Here is a 20,617-nt window from a genome sequence, read left to right as displayed (position 1 = left end):
AGGTCATTTTCTGGGAAATTACTCAATTGAATCATTCATTAGCTTCAGCTTTATATCATAGATTTTTTTTGCAATCGATAGTGGCAAATGACATTCTTTTGTTTGTTGGTTTTTATTCATCTTCTGTATTAGAATCAGAAAAATGCAGATTCAGTCACCAGCTTATGCATATTGGAATCAGAAAAAGAGTATATGAAAGTTTAGATTTGATTCAGCTTCATCTTAATTCAGACTCTGTCAATCTGTTTGGCTGCTTATTATTGGGTATTTTAGCTTGTGTTTGATCATAGATTTTGAAGTTTAAACTTGAAATTAGAGAATTTGAAGTTGTGTTTCGATATGTATTTTGCTTGACAAAAATTTGAAGTATTGTACCCAAAAATTGGTTCTGTTTTTTGAGAATTTGAAAATATTTGAGGATAATTTGATCAAACTTCATGATCAAACAAAATATTTGAAGATGAATTTTTAAAATATAATCTAAAATTTATGGTCAAACGCTAGCTTAGTTTTTGGTACAAAAAAATTTGGGTTCATACTCTGATTTGGAGTGGTAATTATTTGCTGTTATTTACCTGTTCTTGTTAATTGCACCAAGTTCTTCTGAAAAGCCAATTAAGAATAGTATTAAGATAGATTTATGATGAAAAAAGATAAATTTTAAGGGGATTATTGTATTTTATTTTGGACAGAAGAATAAATGATAATGTGTTGTGATCTAATGAAAGCATTCTCTTTGCGTGGTTGCATATTAGGAGTAATATTATTATTGACTGAATGATCGTACCAAAGAGATTTTACGCAATGAATTACTCCTTCTATTCCAATATAAATGAAATTTTAAACATTTTTTATAGTCCAAAAATGTGATTTTTTCAAAATTATCCCTTTCTTTGACAAAGTTTCATCTTTCATGGACTATCTTTAATTTTAAGAAAATGTTAGAAAAAACAGAAGAATGACATTGATAATTTTTAACTAGTGTCTATGAACGTGCTTTGCACATTATTCTCTATCAATTATCATATAAAAAAGAATGTTGATGACTAATTCAGAGTCCCATCTCGACACCTTATTTGGAACTCGACCCCGACATTCGACCTCGACACTAGATACCTGAATCGGAAATCTACTTCTGAACCAAGACTAGACCCTGGCTCTTGACCCATTTCCCGATCCAACTCTTGTTCTAGGACTCGACTTGATATACGACTTCTGACTCGAGATTCGATCTCGATATTTGACTCTGGACTCGACTGAAATTCGACCCCGACATTCGACCTCGACACCCGACACTGATTTGGGACCACACTTCCGACACCAACTCTCGACCTAAGACCCAAACCGAGTTTCGGATAGGGACCCGACTTCCGATCTGAGATTCGACTCTGCACCCGACTTTCTAATTGGGATCTTACCCCATCCGACCGTAACATCCGACACGAGACCGACCTCAATTTCTGACTGTTGACCCGACCCAATTTTTGACTCGAGGTCCTATCTCGACATAAGACCTTGGATCTGACTTGCAAATTGGGATCTGACCCCAAATCTGACCTAGGACCCGATCTCGATTTTCGACACATGACTCGACTCCAATTTTTTATTCAGGATCCGACCATGAGATCCAACTCTCGAACCAGGATGTGATCTTGACACTTGACCCTGACGATCTATTAAGGACCCACTCTAATACTTGATTTGAGACCTGACCTTGACTCTCGATCTGAAATCCGACTCCGACACCCTACACGAAAATCCATCCTGACACCTAAGTCAAGACCTAACCCTGACACCCCAAAATCTTACCTCAATTTTCTGATTCGGAATTCGACACTCAAATTGAGATCTGACCTCGATTCGACCTGGGATCCAGGAGTTGGGTCTTGAATCATCTTGAATTTAGGAAAAAAGGTTAATGATGAAATGTTGTATCTCATTGATTATTGATTGAACATTGCCTTTATTGAAAGACTCTATAATAGATAAAATTATCACTTACTATTTTTCTACAATAGACAAAATTGTTATTTACTATTTTCTTTAAATAATTGTTATTTAATTATTATGCAAATATGTAGGACTTTGAAATTAATTAAAGTTATAACTATTAAATATTTACTCCTTAAGAATATAAAAGTCGTTCAATATTTAATGGATATTTTCGTCGATCAATATTATTAAACGTGTAGAAATTTCCTATTCATAGTTTAATTGAAATAGATTTAATGTTAAGCTCTAGTATTAATAGGATAATATGTATTCAACAATAAACTTAGTCGTAATAGAAATATGTTTTATTTAGTGTTAGTACAAAGTTACATTTATACCCATTAGTAATCTTTTAGATGGAGAAAATTTTAACTTAAAAAGGTAAATAAGTAAATTAACTTTTAGTGGATATTTTGGTCGATCAACATTTATATTCGTGCTTTTATAATAATACTAGTGTCTATGAACGTGCTTTGCACGTTACTCCCTAGCAATTATCATACTAAAAAGAACCCCTATAAATAATTTGGAGTCATTCCCGACATCCGACTCGGGACTCGACCCCGACATCCAACCTCAATATCCGACACCTGAATTGAAACTTTGCTTCCTAACCAACGCTCGACCTGAGATTCGACGCCGTACTCGACTCAAAACTCGACCTCAAAATTTGACCTCGACATCTAACACCCGACAGTTTCAACCCGATCACTAATGTCATCAATCTTTGCTTATGATTCTTTTTTAATTGATTTTGAAACCATGGTATTAGTAATGGCATATTTTTTAATGCATGCATGGTTAAAGACATAATTGTTCCTCAAAATCTGTTCCATATTCTTTCGATCTAGTTTGTGGAGGGTATTTTTGTAAATAAATATTTTTTTTTAAAAAAATATTATACAATATATGTTATTTTTGATACACTAAACCAAGCAATGCATAAAAAATAATCTCAACATAACTAATACAAATATAATTAATTCCACCATTACTAATACTCCTTATATATATTAAGCACTATTTTTAGTCACTAGACTTTGTTTATGTTTGTATCTTTTTCGGTTGAGTTTGTAACAGAAGCGGAGGTAGAGCAAAAGGTACGAGTTCAATATAATTTAATAACATTTTTTGTTTAAATACTATATTTCTTTTAGAAAATTCGTTTCATATGTAAATAATAATAATATTAATTTAAAATTCATTAATTCATAAACTTCAAATTTTATATCAACATATACGTAATAATGTTTAGACCTTTGAGGTGTGTGGAACTTGGATTATATATATATTCCTGTATACAGATGTTCTAAAGTATGTACGTGAGCGTTGTTTCCTTCTTCAAGCTTGGGTGTAAATTAATGGACAAGTAAGGAAAATTAATTTGGTTTAATTTTAACTTAAAAAATGTCAAATCAAATCAACCCCATATTATATGTATATAATTTTTAATAGTATTTTATACATAAAAAGGTTTAAGAATAATTTCAGAGATTTCTCCTAGAATTTGGCTTCATAACAGAATCCTCCCATGTGATTTAATTTATGATGTTATGCTTACCTCCCTTATTTTGATTTATTTATAACAATTCCTTTTACTTTCTTTATTATTGTTCTTCTTCCTCTCTCTCGCTGTTCCACCAACCTCCTTACCATATATGCATGACTTCTATAGTTGATCGTTTCGACATGAATCTTAACTAATTTACGAAAATATCCATTCCCTTTCTTACCTCCATCATCCTCTCCCAAACTCTATAATGCAACTTAACAGCTTGATACCCCAATAATTATTACAATTCTCATATTATTATTATTATTATTTAAAATGGCGCTGAGCAGTGGCGGAATTAGGATTTTTGCTCAGGAGATTCAAAGTATAAAGAAGAAGCTCAATGTGGTAATGCAAGCGCCCGATGAGAGTAGCCCTCTCGACATGCTCTTTGTACAAGAAATCATAGGTATTTCATTAGTTCATAAAAGTAAACACCAAACTAATCAAAGATACCAAAAATAAAGATACGTTGATAAATTTTTTTTAGCGAATCAACTATATTACATAAGTTAATTCCTAAAACACATGAAAATTAAAGGATGAAAAAGAGAGCGAGACGAGGAAGGAAAACAGTTACTTTAGCCTGCTAAATTTAACTTACCTTATTATACCACATCATGTATTTCTTCCTACTTTTATCCTGCTCCATCGAACATTTTTAAAATTTCTTTTATTTTGTACTTTTATTTTGTAATGTTTTACTTTATTTTGCACTTTTAAAAAAAATTTAAATTAGCATCTATTCAATCATATGTTACTATGAAAATCGTCAAGATTCTCTAAAAAGTGTGCAAAAATAGGGTTATTAATATTATAATGCATATTCAGAATATAAATAAATGGAATCGTCAATTTTATAAGTTCATATAATTCAATTAACTAGGTTAGTCATCATTTGTAAAAAAAAGAGAAGACAAATGATGAATAAATTAAATAAGTTTTGTTTCCATCTCTCTAAAATAGAATCGGAAAAATAAAATAAAAATTCAATGAATTCTATTAAATTGGTATTTTCAAAAGGGTATTGATGATTTTTAAGTTTCTTCATTCAATTACATCTAATTTACCTTATATTTTAAAAAAAATTCTATCTCAAATTCAACTTTAACATAATTCATCATTTTTTGAAGTGTTTATTCAAGTTAGTACATAAAAAAAAGAGTTACGTTGAAATAAAATGAATAATAAATATAAGAAGAATAAAAAAAACTAATAAAAAGAATGTGTCTAATAAATTTAAACAAAGACAAATTAAAAAGAAGAAATGGTATAAAAGAGAAAAATAATTAAAAATAAGAAGAAGATCTTAACCAAAAAATTGAGCTAAACTTAGTTTTTAGGACTTTTCCATTTTCATTAAAAAAGGGAAAAGATTTTGTTGCATGTGGGATTTGAAATCATAACATGGGAGCAATTCTTGAACCACTTATCCACTAAGTTAAATTTTTCACTTCTTTTCAGGGGTTTATTTTAATAAATATAGTCATAAAATATGAATTTGACCTTTTAAATATATATATATAATGTAATTTTTCGATGAGGGAGTCGGGTAAACCCTTGGATACCACGTACATCCGCCCTGGCGGCGCTGAGGACATGATAACCATACCCCTCATTTATATTCTCTTTAGTGGCTTTTTTGCTGTAGCCTCCATGGATAGGAGTTGAATTTTTGAATTAATTTATAGTAATTAGTTAGGAAAGTCACTTATTTTTGTTTTGTCTTTTAAAATTTATTTAATATGTCCTGTTAGCTCTTATGGTCATTTTATCACAAAATATAACTTTTGATACCTAGAATAGCGTAAATGAAAAAGGAAAATAAATATAAAATAATTTATAGGAGTAGTGTGTTCTTTACGGACATTTTAGTTAAAAAATATTATAAAATAAAATTCACATCTCCGGTCTTCACAAAAAAATATATATATACTGTCGATATATACTAAACAAGATTTAAATTTATGAACAGAGTGTACAATATTAGCAAGATCTTATAATCAAGCACATGAAACACCAATAGGGCAATGTCTTCTTACCTTATTGGCTAGCTTCTGCGGTTAAATTAAGTCAAATTATGGCGACCGTGAATACCGTAGGTTTTATTCTTCTTCCCAACGACAAAACGGAGTACTTCTATGCTTTGATCTGAACACGGACTTCTATGTCGAACTCGAAATTTGTCAAATTTGGGTTTTTCTCCATATTGTAGTTTGTATCACTATGGAAATGAGAACTATATATTGATGACATGAGACGTTTATTTTTATTTATTTATTTATTTATATATTGAAGGAGTGAATGGGAAATAATACTCCATAAAGAGGAAGTTTCTATTAATAAGAATTGTGGTAGAATGGTAAGTATTTTTTCATCCTTAATCAGAAGTCTCGCGTTTGAGTCCCCCTGGATACAGAGTCAGTCGCCTTTGTTATGAAACCTTTACTTCCCAATGTGAAATTTTTCAACATAAATTTGAATTTAGTCGAGCTTCAATGAAAATATCGGACACCGACGAGAAACCAAAAAAAAGAAAGTTTCCTATAATTTTTTTAATTATTATTTATATATTCGACGCGTTAGCTATTGACCAAAATCGACCAGCAGGGGGTTGGAGTAATTAATAATTTCACGTATTTTTTTTATTCATAAAGCAAATACCACATGTTTATTTATGAAGTTCCATAGTACACACTGTTGAATAGGGGCTTAAATAGTATGATTCGGACGATTATTTCTTAAAATTTATGTTATATTAATTTTTTGGTTGCTTCATTTTGTATATATATATATATATATATATATATATATATATATATATATAGCCAAAATTAAAATTTCTGAAACCATCTTATGATCATCTTGATTTTACTTCGATAGCAATGTCATTCGACTAATTTTCAGTATTATTATTGTTATTATTATTATTTTTGTTAAAGTGTCATGTATCTGTGACACCCCGGAATTTTTTTCGCAAATAATCAAATATTTCTTCACGTGTGGGTAGACTCGGGCCGGAGGACTTGTAATTCTACATGTGAGTTAGGATTAATTCCTAAGTATTTGAAGTGTGTTAGATGCGTTTAGGGGTCATAAGGGATCTCTAACACCAAGTCGAGTCCAAAGAACTCCAATCGATTAAGTTTTCGGATGAGTTAGTATAAGGGTCAACTTCAAACGACCATATCTCCTAGAATATAAAGAACTGGATGTCCCACGACCTACCAAATTATAGGTCTTTGAGTCTTCTTTCCAACGCCACCAAAATTTCAATTTTTGGAGTTCGGAGTCAAAAGTTATAGCCATTTTACTACAGACTAGTACAACAGAGATTTTCAGGCCTGGGTTGCAATTGCTGGAAAACTGGGCTTGGCGCCGCAGTGGCGCGATGCGCCACTATCGCGCCAGAAATATGCCTCAGTAGTTTGGGCTCTGGCGCGACGCGCCACTATAAGGTGTGCAGGGTTTTCCAAGCCAATTTCCAGAACCCAAAAAATATTGGCCTTGGCGCCGTAAGGGCGCGACGCGCCACTATCGCGCCAAGAATGTGCCTCAGTAGTTTGGTCCTTGGCGCGGCGCGCCACTACGAGGTGTTCAGGTTTTAGGCGTAATTAGCCTGGCGCTGCAAGGGCGCGACGCGCCACTATCGCGCCAGGTGTATTTTTGCCTATTTTTCAGAACTTTTAAGAAGGGGCAATTTGGGAATTGTCCCAAATTATATATGTATCACCATAGACCGTTTTAGGATCATTTTTCAGCCCCCACTCTCTCTCTAGAAAAGCCCTAGGGGTTCCTCTCTCTCTCTCTTCTTCTTCTTCTCCATTTCCAACAAAAGAGTTCAAGAGCTTCAAGAATTCAAGCCTTCCATTGAAGACCTAACATCAAGTTCCTTCAAAGTCTTCAAACAAGGTATGTAAGGCTAACCTAAAATATGGATTTAGTTCTTCCATATGCCCATAGATGTGTTGGATAGAAGTTGTGAAAGAGTTGAACCTTCTAAGAAGGTTTTCTTGAAAGTTTTCCTAAACTATAGAATGTTTTTAAGTACTATTAGTTGATTGATGTTTTTTAATGACTTGAGTTACTAAATAGTTATTTTTCATATTATTAACTACAAATGTATCTTTGTATATAGATTTATAGGTATTGACGATATTCTTGAGTTGAGTTTTGTTGAGAGTATGGATTCATGTTTCATTCACATGAGCCCAAGATGAGATTTCTTTGGTCATAATTTGTCTTGAGTTGAGGTGGATGGTTTTGTATATATATGTATTGATTGGAATAAAAAGAATGAATTGATTAGTTAAGAATGTCCCTTTGCTTCTATAAAATGAACATAGGACAAAAAAAATAAGGATTTTGGAGTAGATGTTTGATGATTGATGTGATGATGATACTTGACAATGATGTGATGATAATGTTTGATGATGATGTAAATAATAATATATGATGATGATGTTTTGGTGACGATGTGAGTGATGATGTGAATGGTGCTTATTTAATATATGTAGAATGGTTGACGAAGAGGTATATTGATGAGGATGTTATGTGATGAAGTGGATTGGAGTCTAATGTGATTTTGTGGTATGTGATGTGCATAATTTGAGTTGATTGGAGTCTTAGGAATATTTTGAAAATAAATGATCCTTTGAGGAGGAGCTTTAAATAAATTATTTGTGAACCTTTTTGCATAAACTACTTATACACTATTTTGAGTCTAAAGAATTATTAGTTTCATCTTCGATTTAGAAAGGAGTTTAAGTATGAGTTGAGTATGAGGAGCCTTTAAATGAGTTGAGTATTTTTACATTAAAGTATCTATTTTGAGTTTGAGTTGAGGAGTTGAAATTACATTTTAATGTATATAATATTTTCTGCATTCATTGAGTTGAGATTGTATAAATTTTTAAAGAGAAGAGTTTGATGATTTGAGATGAGTCGATTTGAAAGAAGGTCCAATGAGACTTGTCATTATGAGTTAATTGAGTTGAAATGAGAACAGAGTTGATGAGGTGGCAATGTTCCACATGAAACTAGCCGTGAGGGCTTGTTTGAGATGATTGGAGGAGTTTTATGAGCATGGAGTCATGGGAGGAGTATCGAGCACTGAATTGGGCAAGAGTATAGTCCATACTCGAACCCAATACCTGTGTTGCCAAACGTAGGGGGGATTGAACCGTTAAAGTCGGATGCTTCCCCGAGAGATTTATCCTGACATTATAGGACTTGGTTGGATTGGATCCATGAGTGTTTGATTCGTTCATACCCTGGCAAGGTATGAACGGGCGCGGCAACAACGTCGTTTTGTTGTACCTTCACTAGCTCATAAGTGATGGTTGTCGGTTAAGAGAAACTCCCATTTAGGTCTTGATAGTACTCTGAGTCAGTTGAGTTGAGTGAGTTGCTATATGCTTATGAGTTAGTCCCGTCTAAACTATTTCTTGTTAGATTTAGGACACTTGAGTGAGTTGTTACATATTTATTGAGTTGAGTCCTTTGAGTTGAATTGTGAAACGTTGCATAATTTAATTTGCATATTTACTGAGTTGAGTCCTTTGAGCTGATGGTTGAGTTGAATGTTGAGTAGATTGTATACGTTCGGATTGGAGTAGATGAATTGTGATTGGATTGAATATAATGGTATGTGACTAGATTGGATATGATTATTGAGTTGATTGTTCAGTTGAGCGTATATAATCGGATTGAACATGATTGAAAGAGATCGAATTGTAAATGATTTGATTGAACTATATTATACATAATTGGATTGGATTGTATGGTATATGATTGGTCTCTGTCTAAACTATATCTTTACTTTAGACTTATGACGCCTTATTTGAGTCCTTCTTATCTTTTATGAGTTGAGATATTTGAACCAGCGTTACTCTTCCTTGAGGTATGTTTCATTCTGCCATTTTACATACCAGTACATTCCACGTACTGACGTCATTTGGCCTGCATCGTTTCATGATGCAGAGACAAGTTTAAGAGATCGACAATAGAAGCATCATTGGGGATCTATTTGCACTCAGCGTATTGGTGAGTCCTCCCCTACATTCGGAGGACACCGTTTGTGTATTCTTGCGTCGAGTTAGCCCTTTTCATTTTGAGTTGAGGTAGCCATGAACATGTCACTGGCACCAATTAGATAGTAGTGATAGAGGCTTCATAGACTAGATAGTGATGCGTCAATTGAGTATTTTCTTTCCTTAAATTATTCTTGTAAAACTATTTATAATGACAAATATTAGAGTTGATTTGTTGGCCCATGGCCTTTATTCCTTGAGTTAGACTAATGTTTAAGTTGCCCACCGAAGATTCTCTTTATTCTTTTGTCTTCCGCTGATTGAATGAATGAACGGATGTGTGATCAGGCTATGTGGTTCGCTTGGGAGCCAGAAATGGTTTCTGAGTGCCGATTACGTTTAGGGTACCCTCCCGGGGCGTGACAGTATCATAGGTGAAAATTGAAACTAGATATTGTACATACTTTTGTAGGACATTAATAAAAATTATTTCAATGATAATCTATATTTCACCATGTATTTTTTCAATAAACTGGTTTGATGAGAAATACATGTTCTATAGCATAATTTTTTTTACTGATTCAGATGAAAAAAATCTTTATTTCTAGTAGTGTGTTGTTGGAGAAAATACTGAGATGTTGTACCAGCCATCAAATAATTTACTGCAAACTATCCTAATAATTTAATGATGATTAAAGCTAAACTAACGTTTCTCACAAATGCTAATTAAAAAAGGCACCCTTGAAAGATCTAACTGCCAAATCTTGATGTACACACATATAATGTTTTATGATACTCCCCTCCCATTAAATATTTCACATGTGAACATGATATATAATTGATTTGACAGATATTTAAGCCAAAAAATAAAATAATGGTAAACAGTATTTTTAAAATATAATTCATGCATGTTAATAAACAAAGAAATTCAATTTTCAGAACCCAATAGGACATGAAAATCCTGTAACGAAGTAGGGCATAATCTTACATAAAAGTCTTATAAGTTGAAAAGTCGGAGGTCATTCGGAGACATTCGGTAAAATTAGAACGATACAGAAAAGATTAACATGAAAAGTAGGAGGCCGACTTATCCATTTTATCAAACGTGTATATAAGTGATCAAAATGTCTGCTTTTCTTGGCGAACTTCTAGCTTAGAACTTCATATCATGGTAGCTAGGGGGTTGAGCTAGTAGCCTGCATGTGGGTTTGGTCCAACCCTGTAGATTTTGCTTAAATAATAATATTTATATTGATAAATTCATTAGTTATATAAATATAAAAATTTTGAACCCAATTATTATCACTTAAAAGTGTCATTGTAAAATTCAAAATCCATAAAGTTAAAATACTAGTTTCACTTCTGAATTGGTAGCTATCTTGAAAGGTAACAAAAGATTATTAAATAATGGCATAATACATTAATATGCCCTTCAATTTTGTATGTGCACAAGTAGACACTTATTAAATTTATATTAAATTGAACAAGTAGATACACACGTCCTACATGACATAATACATGTATGTAGGACACAAAATTGCCATGTAGAACACCACATAATACACAAAATTGTCATGTAGGACACCACATAAAATGATTTGTTGTGTATGTATTAATCCTTTTCAAGTTCACTCCTTTCAGTCCTATTAGCTATCTGTTGTGGCCATACATAAATGCAAGTGCATATGATCGTACAAGTAATAAAGTAATGAGAATTCAAGTATCGTTTACTAACTAATTCAAACTAATACGGATTATTTATATAGTCAATATTCTCCAAAGTGATACGTAATATTTTACTTAACTACTTGCAACAAATTAATAAACAAACAAGTAAAATGTGAACTCAAAACAAAGGAATGCACACAGACACATACATCATATGTGTCATTATATTCACATCCTAAGTGGCATTCTAGGTGTATTATGCCACATAGTATATGATGCGTATGTCTACTTGTTCAATTTTATACAAGTTTAAGTGTCTATTTGTGCACACCAAAGTTGGAAGACATAATTAATGTCAACTGAGGCCAAGTTAAAAATCTAATTACTCTGTTGTAAGTTTATAACAGTAAAACATTCTTTGGGACAACCATATTCATTAACAACCAGAAAGTTGTAAAGGCAATTATAAGATACAATTTAGATTAACACTACCATTCTTTTTACATACAAGCTTTTTTGTTTTAATACTTCAAATTATATACACAAGCCTATAATATATACAGAGTTCTGAACACACCACTTAAGTTATGAACATGTAGACCACTTCATAATTTCTATACTTAAGCAGTTGGATAAGAAGCTTCCATAGCAATTCCGCAAAGTCCTTCTTCAGCATCAACGTTTCTTTGCATTCTAATGTAACCATTCTCGCCCCAACTACTTCCCCATGAGTTCTTTACTAACCAATACTTCGTCCCATCACTAGCTTCACCATATCCAACTGCTGTAACACCGTGATCTAACTCAGTTCCACATTCACCAGTAAAAACACCGCTTGAATAGAATTGAAAATCTGATCCACTGGCATCAATCGCGACAGATACAGGTTGGTTAGCTACAGCTTTAAGTAGAGCAGACTCGCTATTAGCTGGAACATCTTCGTAACTAGTAATCTTTGCAGCATAGTTTGATTCCTTGCTGGTTTTGCAATTACCATCCGTTCCCTCATATGGGTAATTGGATTCAGTAGTAAGCCCATGGTTCTTGATGATAAACTCAAATGCATCATCCATGAGACCTCCTTCACATCCCATATCGGAACTCGTGTCACAGTCCACGAGTTCCTGCTCAGATAAAGAAATCAACTTGCCAGTTTTGATCTTGTTGATTCCTTCTGTAGCAGCAACGGCAGAAAACGCCCAGCAACATCCTGCAATATTATAACAAGGTCTATTAGATTTTAGAGAAAACTTCACTATTTTCCCAGTGAAAAATGTTTAGTGGCTATTCCCACGGGTAGTTTGATTGAATTAATGAGAAAAGAAAAAACGGTAATGTTTTTATATGGAAAAATTAGGAAGTTTCTCACTATTTCAGCGAGAATCTGTTTCACACCATGCATTTTCGATGAGAAATGAGTGGAAAAATCATGTTCTATAGCACAGATTTCCTACTGATCTGTGATGGAAAAAGCCTTTGTTTCTAGTAGTGAATCATATTTAAAAGGCGGTTATATAATCATGTGTTATTGGTTTAACTTACCACACTGCCCTTGATCCTTAATTCCAGTGACAGCACCCTTCTTTCTCCAATCCATAGCAGCTGGAGCCGTTACATTTACGTATTTGAATGATGTGATTTCAGGGGATCTCTTTTGATAAGTCATTCTGTATCCGTTACGAGTGGCTTTGAATTCATCACTCGTCAAATCAGCAAATTCGTTGATGTCCAACTTGTAAGGCTTGATTCCAGCCTTGTTGAAGGAATCAATGTACTCAGTATTGTCCTTGAATATTTTGAATCTCTTTGCCTTCTCTACATCATTTTTGTACACACGCCCAAAGTGAGCCATCCACTGCTCGTGTTTTTGGACCATTGAGTCTTGATTCAAGCTGCGAGATGTGGCTTGAGAAGCCTCTATTACAAACACTAGTAGAGCTACAAAAGCAAACTTCCAATTAAATGCCAGGGCCATTTTTCGCTACTTGTACCTTTGTAGTGATATTAATATGCTTGTCTTTTGAGTGTTGATGAAAAGTTGAGAGGGAGCAAGGAATATATATAGTACTGCAGGTGTTGTTATGTTAACATTTTCTCATGGTAATTGAGTTCCCTGGAATGCCCGGTATGCTATGTGTGATTGTGACAATGAAGATGGACCCCGTACATGCTGCTCTGATGTCCTCAAATGATATATCTTAATAAGCCTTTCATTTGTAACTTTATGATATGTTTTCTTCCCATAATATTGTAATATATATCAATGGAGTACATGACCATAATGTTGTCCTGGTTGTAAATTACAATCATAATCACTAAGTTCAAATAAAAGTATATAAAGCAAATAAATTCAAAAAGAAGAGGAGACAATAGAGATATACAATTGCATTGAACTAATTTTGATCTATCCTACACTTGCGAAAAAACAAATAAAGAACATCTTGAGTTTTGTGTATAACCTATCTAGACATTGAGATTACTCAAATAGCACTTAAAAGAAACCATATTGTGTAAAGGGGTTGCAATACCCTGATCACTTTCTTTTATAAAATTCCTTGTTTTCGAGTGAGAGAACATGCAGGCAATCTGAATCGTTGGTTGTGAACGAGTAGACAATCACCATTATAGTCGTTGGTGTAATGGTGCTTAAAACCATACTCATTTGATCATGTGAAAACAACAGTGAAAATCTGTTGTGTGTCTAGGAGACTAGACGTAGGCCACTAGTTTGGGTCGAAACAAGATAAATTCATCTTGTGTCTTTCTCTTCTTACCTATCTTAGCTTCTACATAATATCTTGATTTTTTTGCTCTATTAAATACAACTTCTTGCAATTAATTCATGAATACTAAAGAAGGAATTTAAGCCAAAGAATCTTGATAAATGATGATTCAGACAAGATTTGGTGTTTTTGAACTAGGAAGTATTTTGTTTCCGTTTGGCATAATACATAAATAGGATCCCTAACTTGGCTTCAAATTATAACTTTGAACTTAACCTTGATAGTGCACAAATAGGCACTCTAACTATCCAGTACTTAAATAAAAAAACACTTGAATCTTGCAGCCAAAACGCGTGATATGGAGACACTCTGCGTGGATTAGTGAGCCACTCAGTAGCTGCCAACTAATTAAAATTTTTACACGTAGGTTTTCAAAATAATGAAAAACAAATTTTAATATAGAATATGATGAAAGTGAAAACAACCGCTGGTCATGGAGCTCGAAGTTTGTTGGGACTGGAAAAATATGTTTGGAGCTGTTGTGGTTTTGAGATCCGGTGATGTTGGGTCTCGTTGGCTGCTGTTGTTGGAGTTTGGAGCGGCATGAAGCCTTACTGGTTCGTGGTGGGTCTTGTAGTGGCTGGTCGATGGCGGTCTTGTTGAAATCTGGTTCGCTAGTGTGGGCTTCTCATTTGGTTGGTTGTTTGCGATGGAGATCTGGTGGTCTTGGTGGTGGTTCAGCCGGAGAAGGAGGGGATGGAAAACCAACAACAACCTAAACAGAAATATACCTTTCAATTTGAACAAAAGATGAAATATTTTGACCGTTATCAAATGATACATAGTGCGATACAGTAAGTTTTATAGTAAGTTTCCCTCCGGTCAAGAATTGGGGCCTCACAATCACTACAAATATACCTTTCTTCATTCATGGTTAGATATTCTGCTGTCCTAGGCATAGAGGAACCACACCAAAAATAGTGATATTTGCTAGCAACAACATAATGGAGGCAGTCACTTGATATAGATTGATCTGAATCTAATTCAAATCCCATCGCACTTATGGGTACATAAGAAATGTATTGAATCGATTCATGTTTAAGTATAATTTCATCACATTATATACCAGTCTTTATACATACAAGTTTTGTTTTAATACTTCAAATTGTATAAACAAGCCTATAATATATACAGAGTTCAGGACACACCGCTTAAGTTATGAACATGTAGACCACTTCATAATTTCTATACTTAAGCAGTTGGATAAGAAGCTTCCATAGCAATTCCGCAAAGTCCTTCTTCAGCATCAACGTTTCTTTGCATTCTAATGTAACCATTCTCGCCCCAACTACTTCCCCATGAGTTCTTTACTAACCAATACTTCGTCCCATCACTAGCTTCACCATATCCAACTGCTGTAACACCGTGATCTAACTCAGTTCCACATTCACCAGTAAAAACACCGCTTGAATAGAATTGAAAATCTGATCCACTGGCATCAATCGCGACAGATACAGGTTGGTTAGCTACAGCTTTAAGTAGAGCAGACTCGCTATTAGCTGGAACATCTTCGTAACTAGTAATCTTTGCAGCATAGTTTGATTCCTTGCTGGTTTTGCAATTACCATCCGTTCCCTCATATGGGTAATTGGATTCAGTAGTAAGCCCATGGTTCTTGATGATAAACTCAAATGCATCATCCATGAGACCTCCTTCACATCCCATATCGGAACTCGTGTCACAGTCCACGAGTTCCTGCTCAGATAAAGAAATCAACTTGCCAGTTTTGATCTTGTTGATTCCTTCTGTAGCAGCAACGGCAGAAAACGCCCAGCAACATCCTGCAATATTATAACAAGGTCTATTAGATTTTAGAGAAAACTTCACTATTTTCCCAGTGAAAAATGTTTAGTGGCTATTCCCACGGGTAGTTTGATTGAATTAATGAGAAAAGAAAAAACGGTAATGTTTTTATATGGAAAAATTAGGAAGTTTCTCACTATTTCAGCGAGAATCTGTTTCACACCATGCATTTTCGATGAGAAATGAGTGGAAAAATCATGTTCTATAGCACAGATTTCCTACTGATCTGTGATGGAAAAAGCCTTTGTTTCTAGTAGTGAATCATATTTAAAAGGCGGTTATATAATCATGTGTTATTGGTTTAACTTACCACACTGCCCTTGATCCTTAATTCCAGTGACAGCACCCTTCTTTCTCCAATCCATAGCAGCTGGAGCCGTTACATTTACGTATTTGAATGATGTGATTTCAGGGGATCTCTTTTGATAAGTCATTCTGTATCCGTTACGAGTGGCTTTGAATTCATCACTCGTCAAATCAGCAAATTCGTTGATGTCCAACTTGTAAGGCTTGATTCCAGCCTTGTTGAAGGAATCAATGTACTCAGTATTGTCCTTGAATATTTTGAATCTCTTTGCCTTCTCTACATCATTTTTGTACACACGCCCAAAGTGAGCCATCCACTGCTCGTGTTTTTGGACCATTGAGTCTTGATTCAAGCTGCGAGATGTGGCTTGAGAAGCCTCTATTACAAACACTAGTAGAGCTACAAAAGCAAACTTCCAATTAAATGCCAGGGCCATTTTTCGCTACTTGTACCTTTGTAGTGATATTAATATGCTTGTCTTTTGAGTGTTGATGAAAAGTTGAGAGGGAGCAAGGAATATATATAGTACTGCAGGTGTTGTTATGTTAACATTTTCTCATGGTAATTGAGTTCCCTGGAATGCCCGGTATGCTATGTGTGATTGTGACAATGAAGATGGACCCCGTACATGCTGCTCTGATGTCCTCAAATGATATATCTTAATAAGCCTTTCATTTGTAACTTTATGATATGTTTTCTTCCCATAATATTGTAATATATATCAATGGAGTACATGACCATAATGTTGTCCTGGTTGTAAATTACAATCATAATCACTAAGTTCAAATAAAAGTATATAAAGCAAATAAATTCAAAAAGAAGAGGAGACAATAGAGATATACAATTGCATTGAACTAATTTTGATCTATCCTACACTTGCGAAAAAACAAATAAAGAACATCTTGAGTTTTGTGTATAACCTATCTAGACATTGAGATTACTCAAATAGCACTTAAAAGAAACCATATTGTGTAAAGGGGTTGCAATACCCTGATCACTTTCTTTTATAAAATTCCTTGTTTTCGAGTGAGAGAACATGCAGGCAATCTGAATCGTTGGTTGTGAACGAGTAGACAATCACCATTATAGTCGTTGGTGTAATGGTGCTTAAAACCATACTCATTTGATCATGTGAAAACAACAGTGAAAATCTGTTGTGTGTCTAGGAGACTAGACGTAGGCCACTAGTTTGGGTCGAAACAAGATAAATTCATCTTGTGTCTTTCTCTTCTTACCTATCTTAGCTTCTACATAATATCTTGATTTTTTTGCTCTATTAAATACAACTTCTTGCAATTAATTCATGAATACTAAAGAAGGAATTTAAGCCAAAGAATCTTGATAAATGATGATTCAGACAAGATTTGGTGTTTTTGAACTAGGAAGTATTTTGTTTCCGTTTGGCATAATACATAAATAGGATCCCTAACTTGGCTTCAAATTATAACTTTGAACTTAACCTTGATAGTGCACAAATAGGCACTCTAACTATCCAGTACTTAAATAAAAAAACACTTGAATCTTGCAGCCAAAACGCGTGATATGGAGACACTCTGCGTGGATTAGTGAGCCACTCAGTAGCTGCCAACTAATTAAAATTTTTACACGTAGGTTTTCAAAATAATGAAAAACAAATTTTAATATAGAATATGATGAAAGTGAAAACAACCGCTGGTCATGGAGCTCGAAGTTTGTTGGGACTGGAAAAATATGTTTGGAGCTGTTGTGGTTTTGAGATCCGGTGATGTTGGGTCTCGTTGGCTGCTGTTGTTGGAGTTTGGAGCGGCATGAAGCCTTACTGGTTCGTGGTGGGTCTTGTAGTGGCTGGTCGATGGCGGTCTTGTTGAAATCTGGTTCGCTAGTGTGGGCTTCTCATTTGGTTGGTTGTTTGCGATGGAGATCTGGTGGTCTTGGTGGTGGTTCAGCCGGAGAAGGAGGGGATGGAAAACCAACAACAACCTAAACAGAAATATACCTTTCAATTTGAACAAAAGATGAAATATTTTGACCGTTATCAAATGATACATAGTGCGATACAGTAAGTTTTATAGTAAGTTTCCCTCCGGTCAAGAATTGGGGCCTCACAATCACTACAAATATACCTTTCTTCATTCATGGTTAGATATTCTGCTGTCCTAGGCATAGAGGAACCACACCAAAAATAGTGATATTTGCTAGCAACAACATAATGGAGGCAGTCACTTGATATAGATTGATCTGAATCTAATTCAAATCCCATCGCACTTATGGGTACATAAGAAATGTATTGAATCGATTCATGTTTAAGTATAATTTCATCACATTATATACCAGTCTTTATACATACAAGTTTTGTTTTAATACTTCAAATTGTATAAACAAGCCTATAATATATACAGAGTTCAGGACACACCGCTTAAGTTATGAACATGTAGACCACTTCATAATTTCTATACTTAAGCAGTTGGATAAGAAGCTTCCATAGCAATTCCGCAAAGTCCTTCTTCAGCATCAACGTTTCTTTGCATTCTAATGTAACCATTCTCGCCCCAACTACTTCCCCATGAGTTCTTTACTAACCAATACTTCGTCCCATCACTAGCTTCACCATATCCAACTGCTGTAACACCGTGATCTAACTCAGTTCCACATTCACCAGTAAAAACACCGCTTGAATAGAATTGAAAATCTGATCCACTGGCATCAATCGCGACAGATACAGGTTGGTTAGCTACAGCTTTAAGTAGAGCAGACTCGCTATTAGCTGGAACATCTTCGTAACTAGTAATCTTTGCAGCATAGTTTGATTCCTTGCTGGTTTTGCAATTACCATCCGTTCCCTCATATGGGTAATTGGATTCAGTAGTAAGCCCATGGTTCTTGATGATAAACTCAAATGCATCATCCATGAGACCTCCTTCACATCCCATATCGGAACTCGTGTCACAGTCCACGAGTTCCTGCTCAGATAAAGAAATCAACTTGCCAGTTTTGATCTTGTTGATTCCTTCTGTAGCAGCAACGGCAGAAAACGCCCAGCAACATCCTGCAATATTATAACAAGGTCTATTAGATTTTAGAGAAAACTTCACTATTTTCCCAGTGAAAAATGTTTAGTGGCTATTCCCACGGGTAGTTTGATTGAATTAATGAGAAAAGAAAAAACGGTAATGTTTTTATATGGAAAAATTAGGAAGTTTCTCACTATTTCAGCGAGAATCTGTTTCACACCATGCATTTTCGATGAGAAATGAGTGGAAAAATCATGTTCTATAGCACAGATTTCCTACTGATCTGTGATGGAAAAAGCCTTTGTTTCTAGTAGTGAATCATATTTAAAAGGCGGTTATATAATCATGTGTTATTGGTTTAACTTACCACACTGCCCTTGATCCTTAATTCCAGTGACAGCACCCTTCTTTCTCCAATCCATAGCAGCTGGAGCCGTTACATTTACGTATTTGAATGATGTGATTTCAGGGGATCTCTTTTGATAAGTCATTCTGTATCCGTTACGAGTGGCTTTGAATTCATCACTCGTCAAATCAGCAAATTCGTTGATGTCCAACTTGTAAGGCTTGATTCCAGCCTTGTTGAAGGAATCAATGTACTCAGTATTGTCCTTGAATATTTTGAATCTCTTTGCCTTCTCTACATCATTTTTGTACACACGCCCAAAGTGAGCCATCCACTGCTCGTGTTTTTGGACCATTGAGTCTTGATTCAAGCTGCGAGATGTGGCTTGAGAAGCCTCTATTACAAACACTAGTAGAGCTACAAAAGCAAACTTCCAATTAAATGCCAGGGCCATTTTTCGCTACTTGTACCTTTGTAGTGATATTAATATGCTTGTCTTTTGAGTGTTGATGAAAAGTTGAGAGGGAGCAAGGAATATATATAGTACTGCAGGTGTTGTTATGTTAACATTTTCTCATGGTAATTGAGTTCCCTGGAATGCCCGGTATGCTATGTGTGATTGTGACAATGAAGATGGACCCCGTACATGCTGCTCTGATGTCCTCAAATGATATATCTTAATAAGCCTTTCATTTGTAACTTTATGATATGTTTTCTTCCCATAATATTGTAATATATATCAATGGAGTACATGACCATAATGTTGTCCTGGTTGTAAATTACAATCATAATCACTAAGTTCAAATAAAAGTATATAAAGCAAATAAATTCAAAAAGAAGAGGAGACAATAGAGATATACAATTGCATTGAACTAATTTTGATCTATCCTACACTTGCGAAAAAACAAATAAAGAACATCTTGAGTTTTGTGTATAACCTATCTAGACATTGAGATTACTCAAATAGCACTTAAAAGAAACCATATTGTGTAAAGGGGTTGCAATACCCTGATCACTTTCTTTTATAAAATTCCTTGTTTTCGAGTGAGAGAACATGCAGGCAATCTGAATCGTTGGTTGTGAACGAGTAGACAATCACCATTATAGTCGTTGGTGTAATGGTGCTTAAAACCATACTCATTTG

The 20,617-nt window shown here is 34.5% G+C and overlaps 3 protein-coding genes across 3 annotated transcripts; all 3 read right to left on the bottom strand.

The window, feature by feature from the left end:
* Positions 1-11,864: 11,864 nt before the first annotated feature.
* On the bottom strand, positions 11,865-13,219 carry LOC129889183 (senescence-specific cysteine protease SAG39-like). The gene is made up of 2 exons (XM_055964381.1): positions 12,787-13,219; positions 11,865-12,454 (listed from the first exon to the last, which is right to left on the bottom strand). Exons 1-2 carry the CDS (start codon positions 13,217-13,219, stop codon positions 11,865-11,867), a joined length of 1,023 nt encoding a protein of 340 aa, XP_055820356.1.
* Positions 13,220-15,218: 1,999 nt separating this feature from the next.
* LOC129889173 (senescence-specific cysteine protease SAG39-like) lies at positions 15,219-16,573 on the bottom strand. Its single transcript, XM_055964374.1, has 2 exons — positions 16,141-16,573; positions 15,219-15,808 (listed from the first exon to the last, which is right to left on the bottom strand). The coding sequence occupies exons 1-2, from the start codon at positions 16,571-16,573 to the stop codon at positions 15,219-15,221; spliced, it is 1,023 nt and encodes a 340-aa protein (XP_055820349.1).
* Positions 16,574-18,572: 1,999 nt separating this feature from the next.
* Positions 18,573-19,927, bottom strand: LOC129889168 (senescence-specific cysteine protease SAG39-like). Its single transcript, XM_055964365.1, has 2 exons — positions 19,495-19,927; positions 18,573-19,162 (listed from the first exon to the last, which is right to left on the bottom strand). The coding sequence occupies exons 1-2, from the start codon at positions 19,925-19,927 to the stop codon at positions 18,573-18,575; spliced, it is 1,023 nt and encodes a 340-aa protein (XP_055820340.1).
* Between the last annotated feature and the right edge of the window lie 690 nt (positions 19,928-20,617).

Source organism: Solanum dulcamara, chromosome 1 (assembly GCF_947179165.1).
Source record: "Solanum dulcamara chromosome 1, daSolDulc1.2, whole genome shotgun sequence".
Lineage (NCBI taxonomy): Eukaryota > Viridiplantae > Streptophyta > Magnoliopsida > Solanales > Solanaceae > Solanum > Solanum dulcamara.
This window is presented reverse-complemented; position numbering and strand designations above follow the sequence as displayed.

Bases quoted from the DNA above. Each gene is read 5' to 3' on its own strand.
- LOC129889173 (XM_055964374.1), bottom strand. From the start codon at position 16,573: ATGGCCCTGGCATTTAATTGGAAGTTTGCTTTTGTAGCTCTACTAGTG. The intron at 15,809-16,140 runs GTAAGTTAAACC...ATAATATTGCAG, and splicing joins TAAGGATCAAGGGCAGTGTG to GATGTTGCTGGGCGTTTTCT.
- LOC129889183 (XM_055964381.1), bottom strand. From the start codon at position 13,219: ATGGCCCTGGCATTTAATTGGAAGTTTGCTTTTGTAGCTCTACTAGTG. The intron at 12,455-12,786 runs GTAAGTTAAACC...ATAATATTGCAG, and splicing joins TAAGGATCAAGGGCAGTGTG to GATGTTGCTGGGCGTTTTCT.
- LOC129889168 (XM_055964365.1), bottom strand. From the start codon at position 19,927: ATGGCCCTGGCATTTAATTGGAAGTTTGCTTTTGTAGCTCTACTAGTG. The intron at 19,163-19,494 runs GTAAGTTAAACC...ATAATATTGCAG, and splicing joins TAAGGATCAAGGGCAGTGTG to GATGTTGCTGGGCGTTTTCT.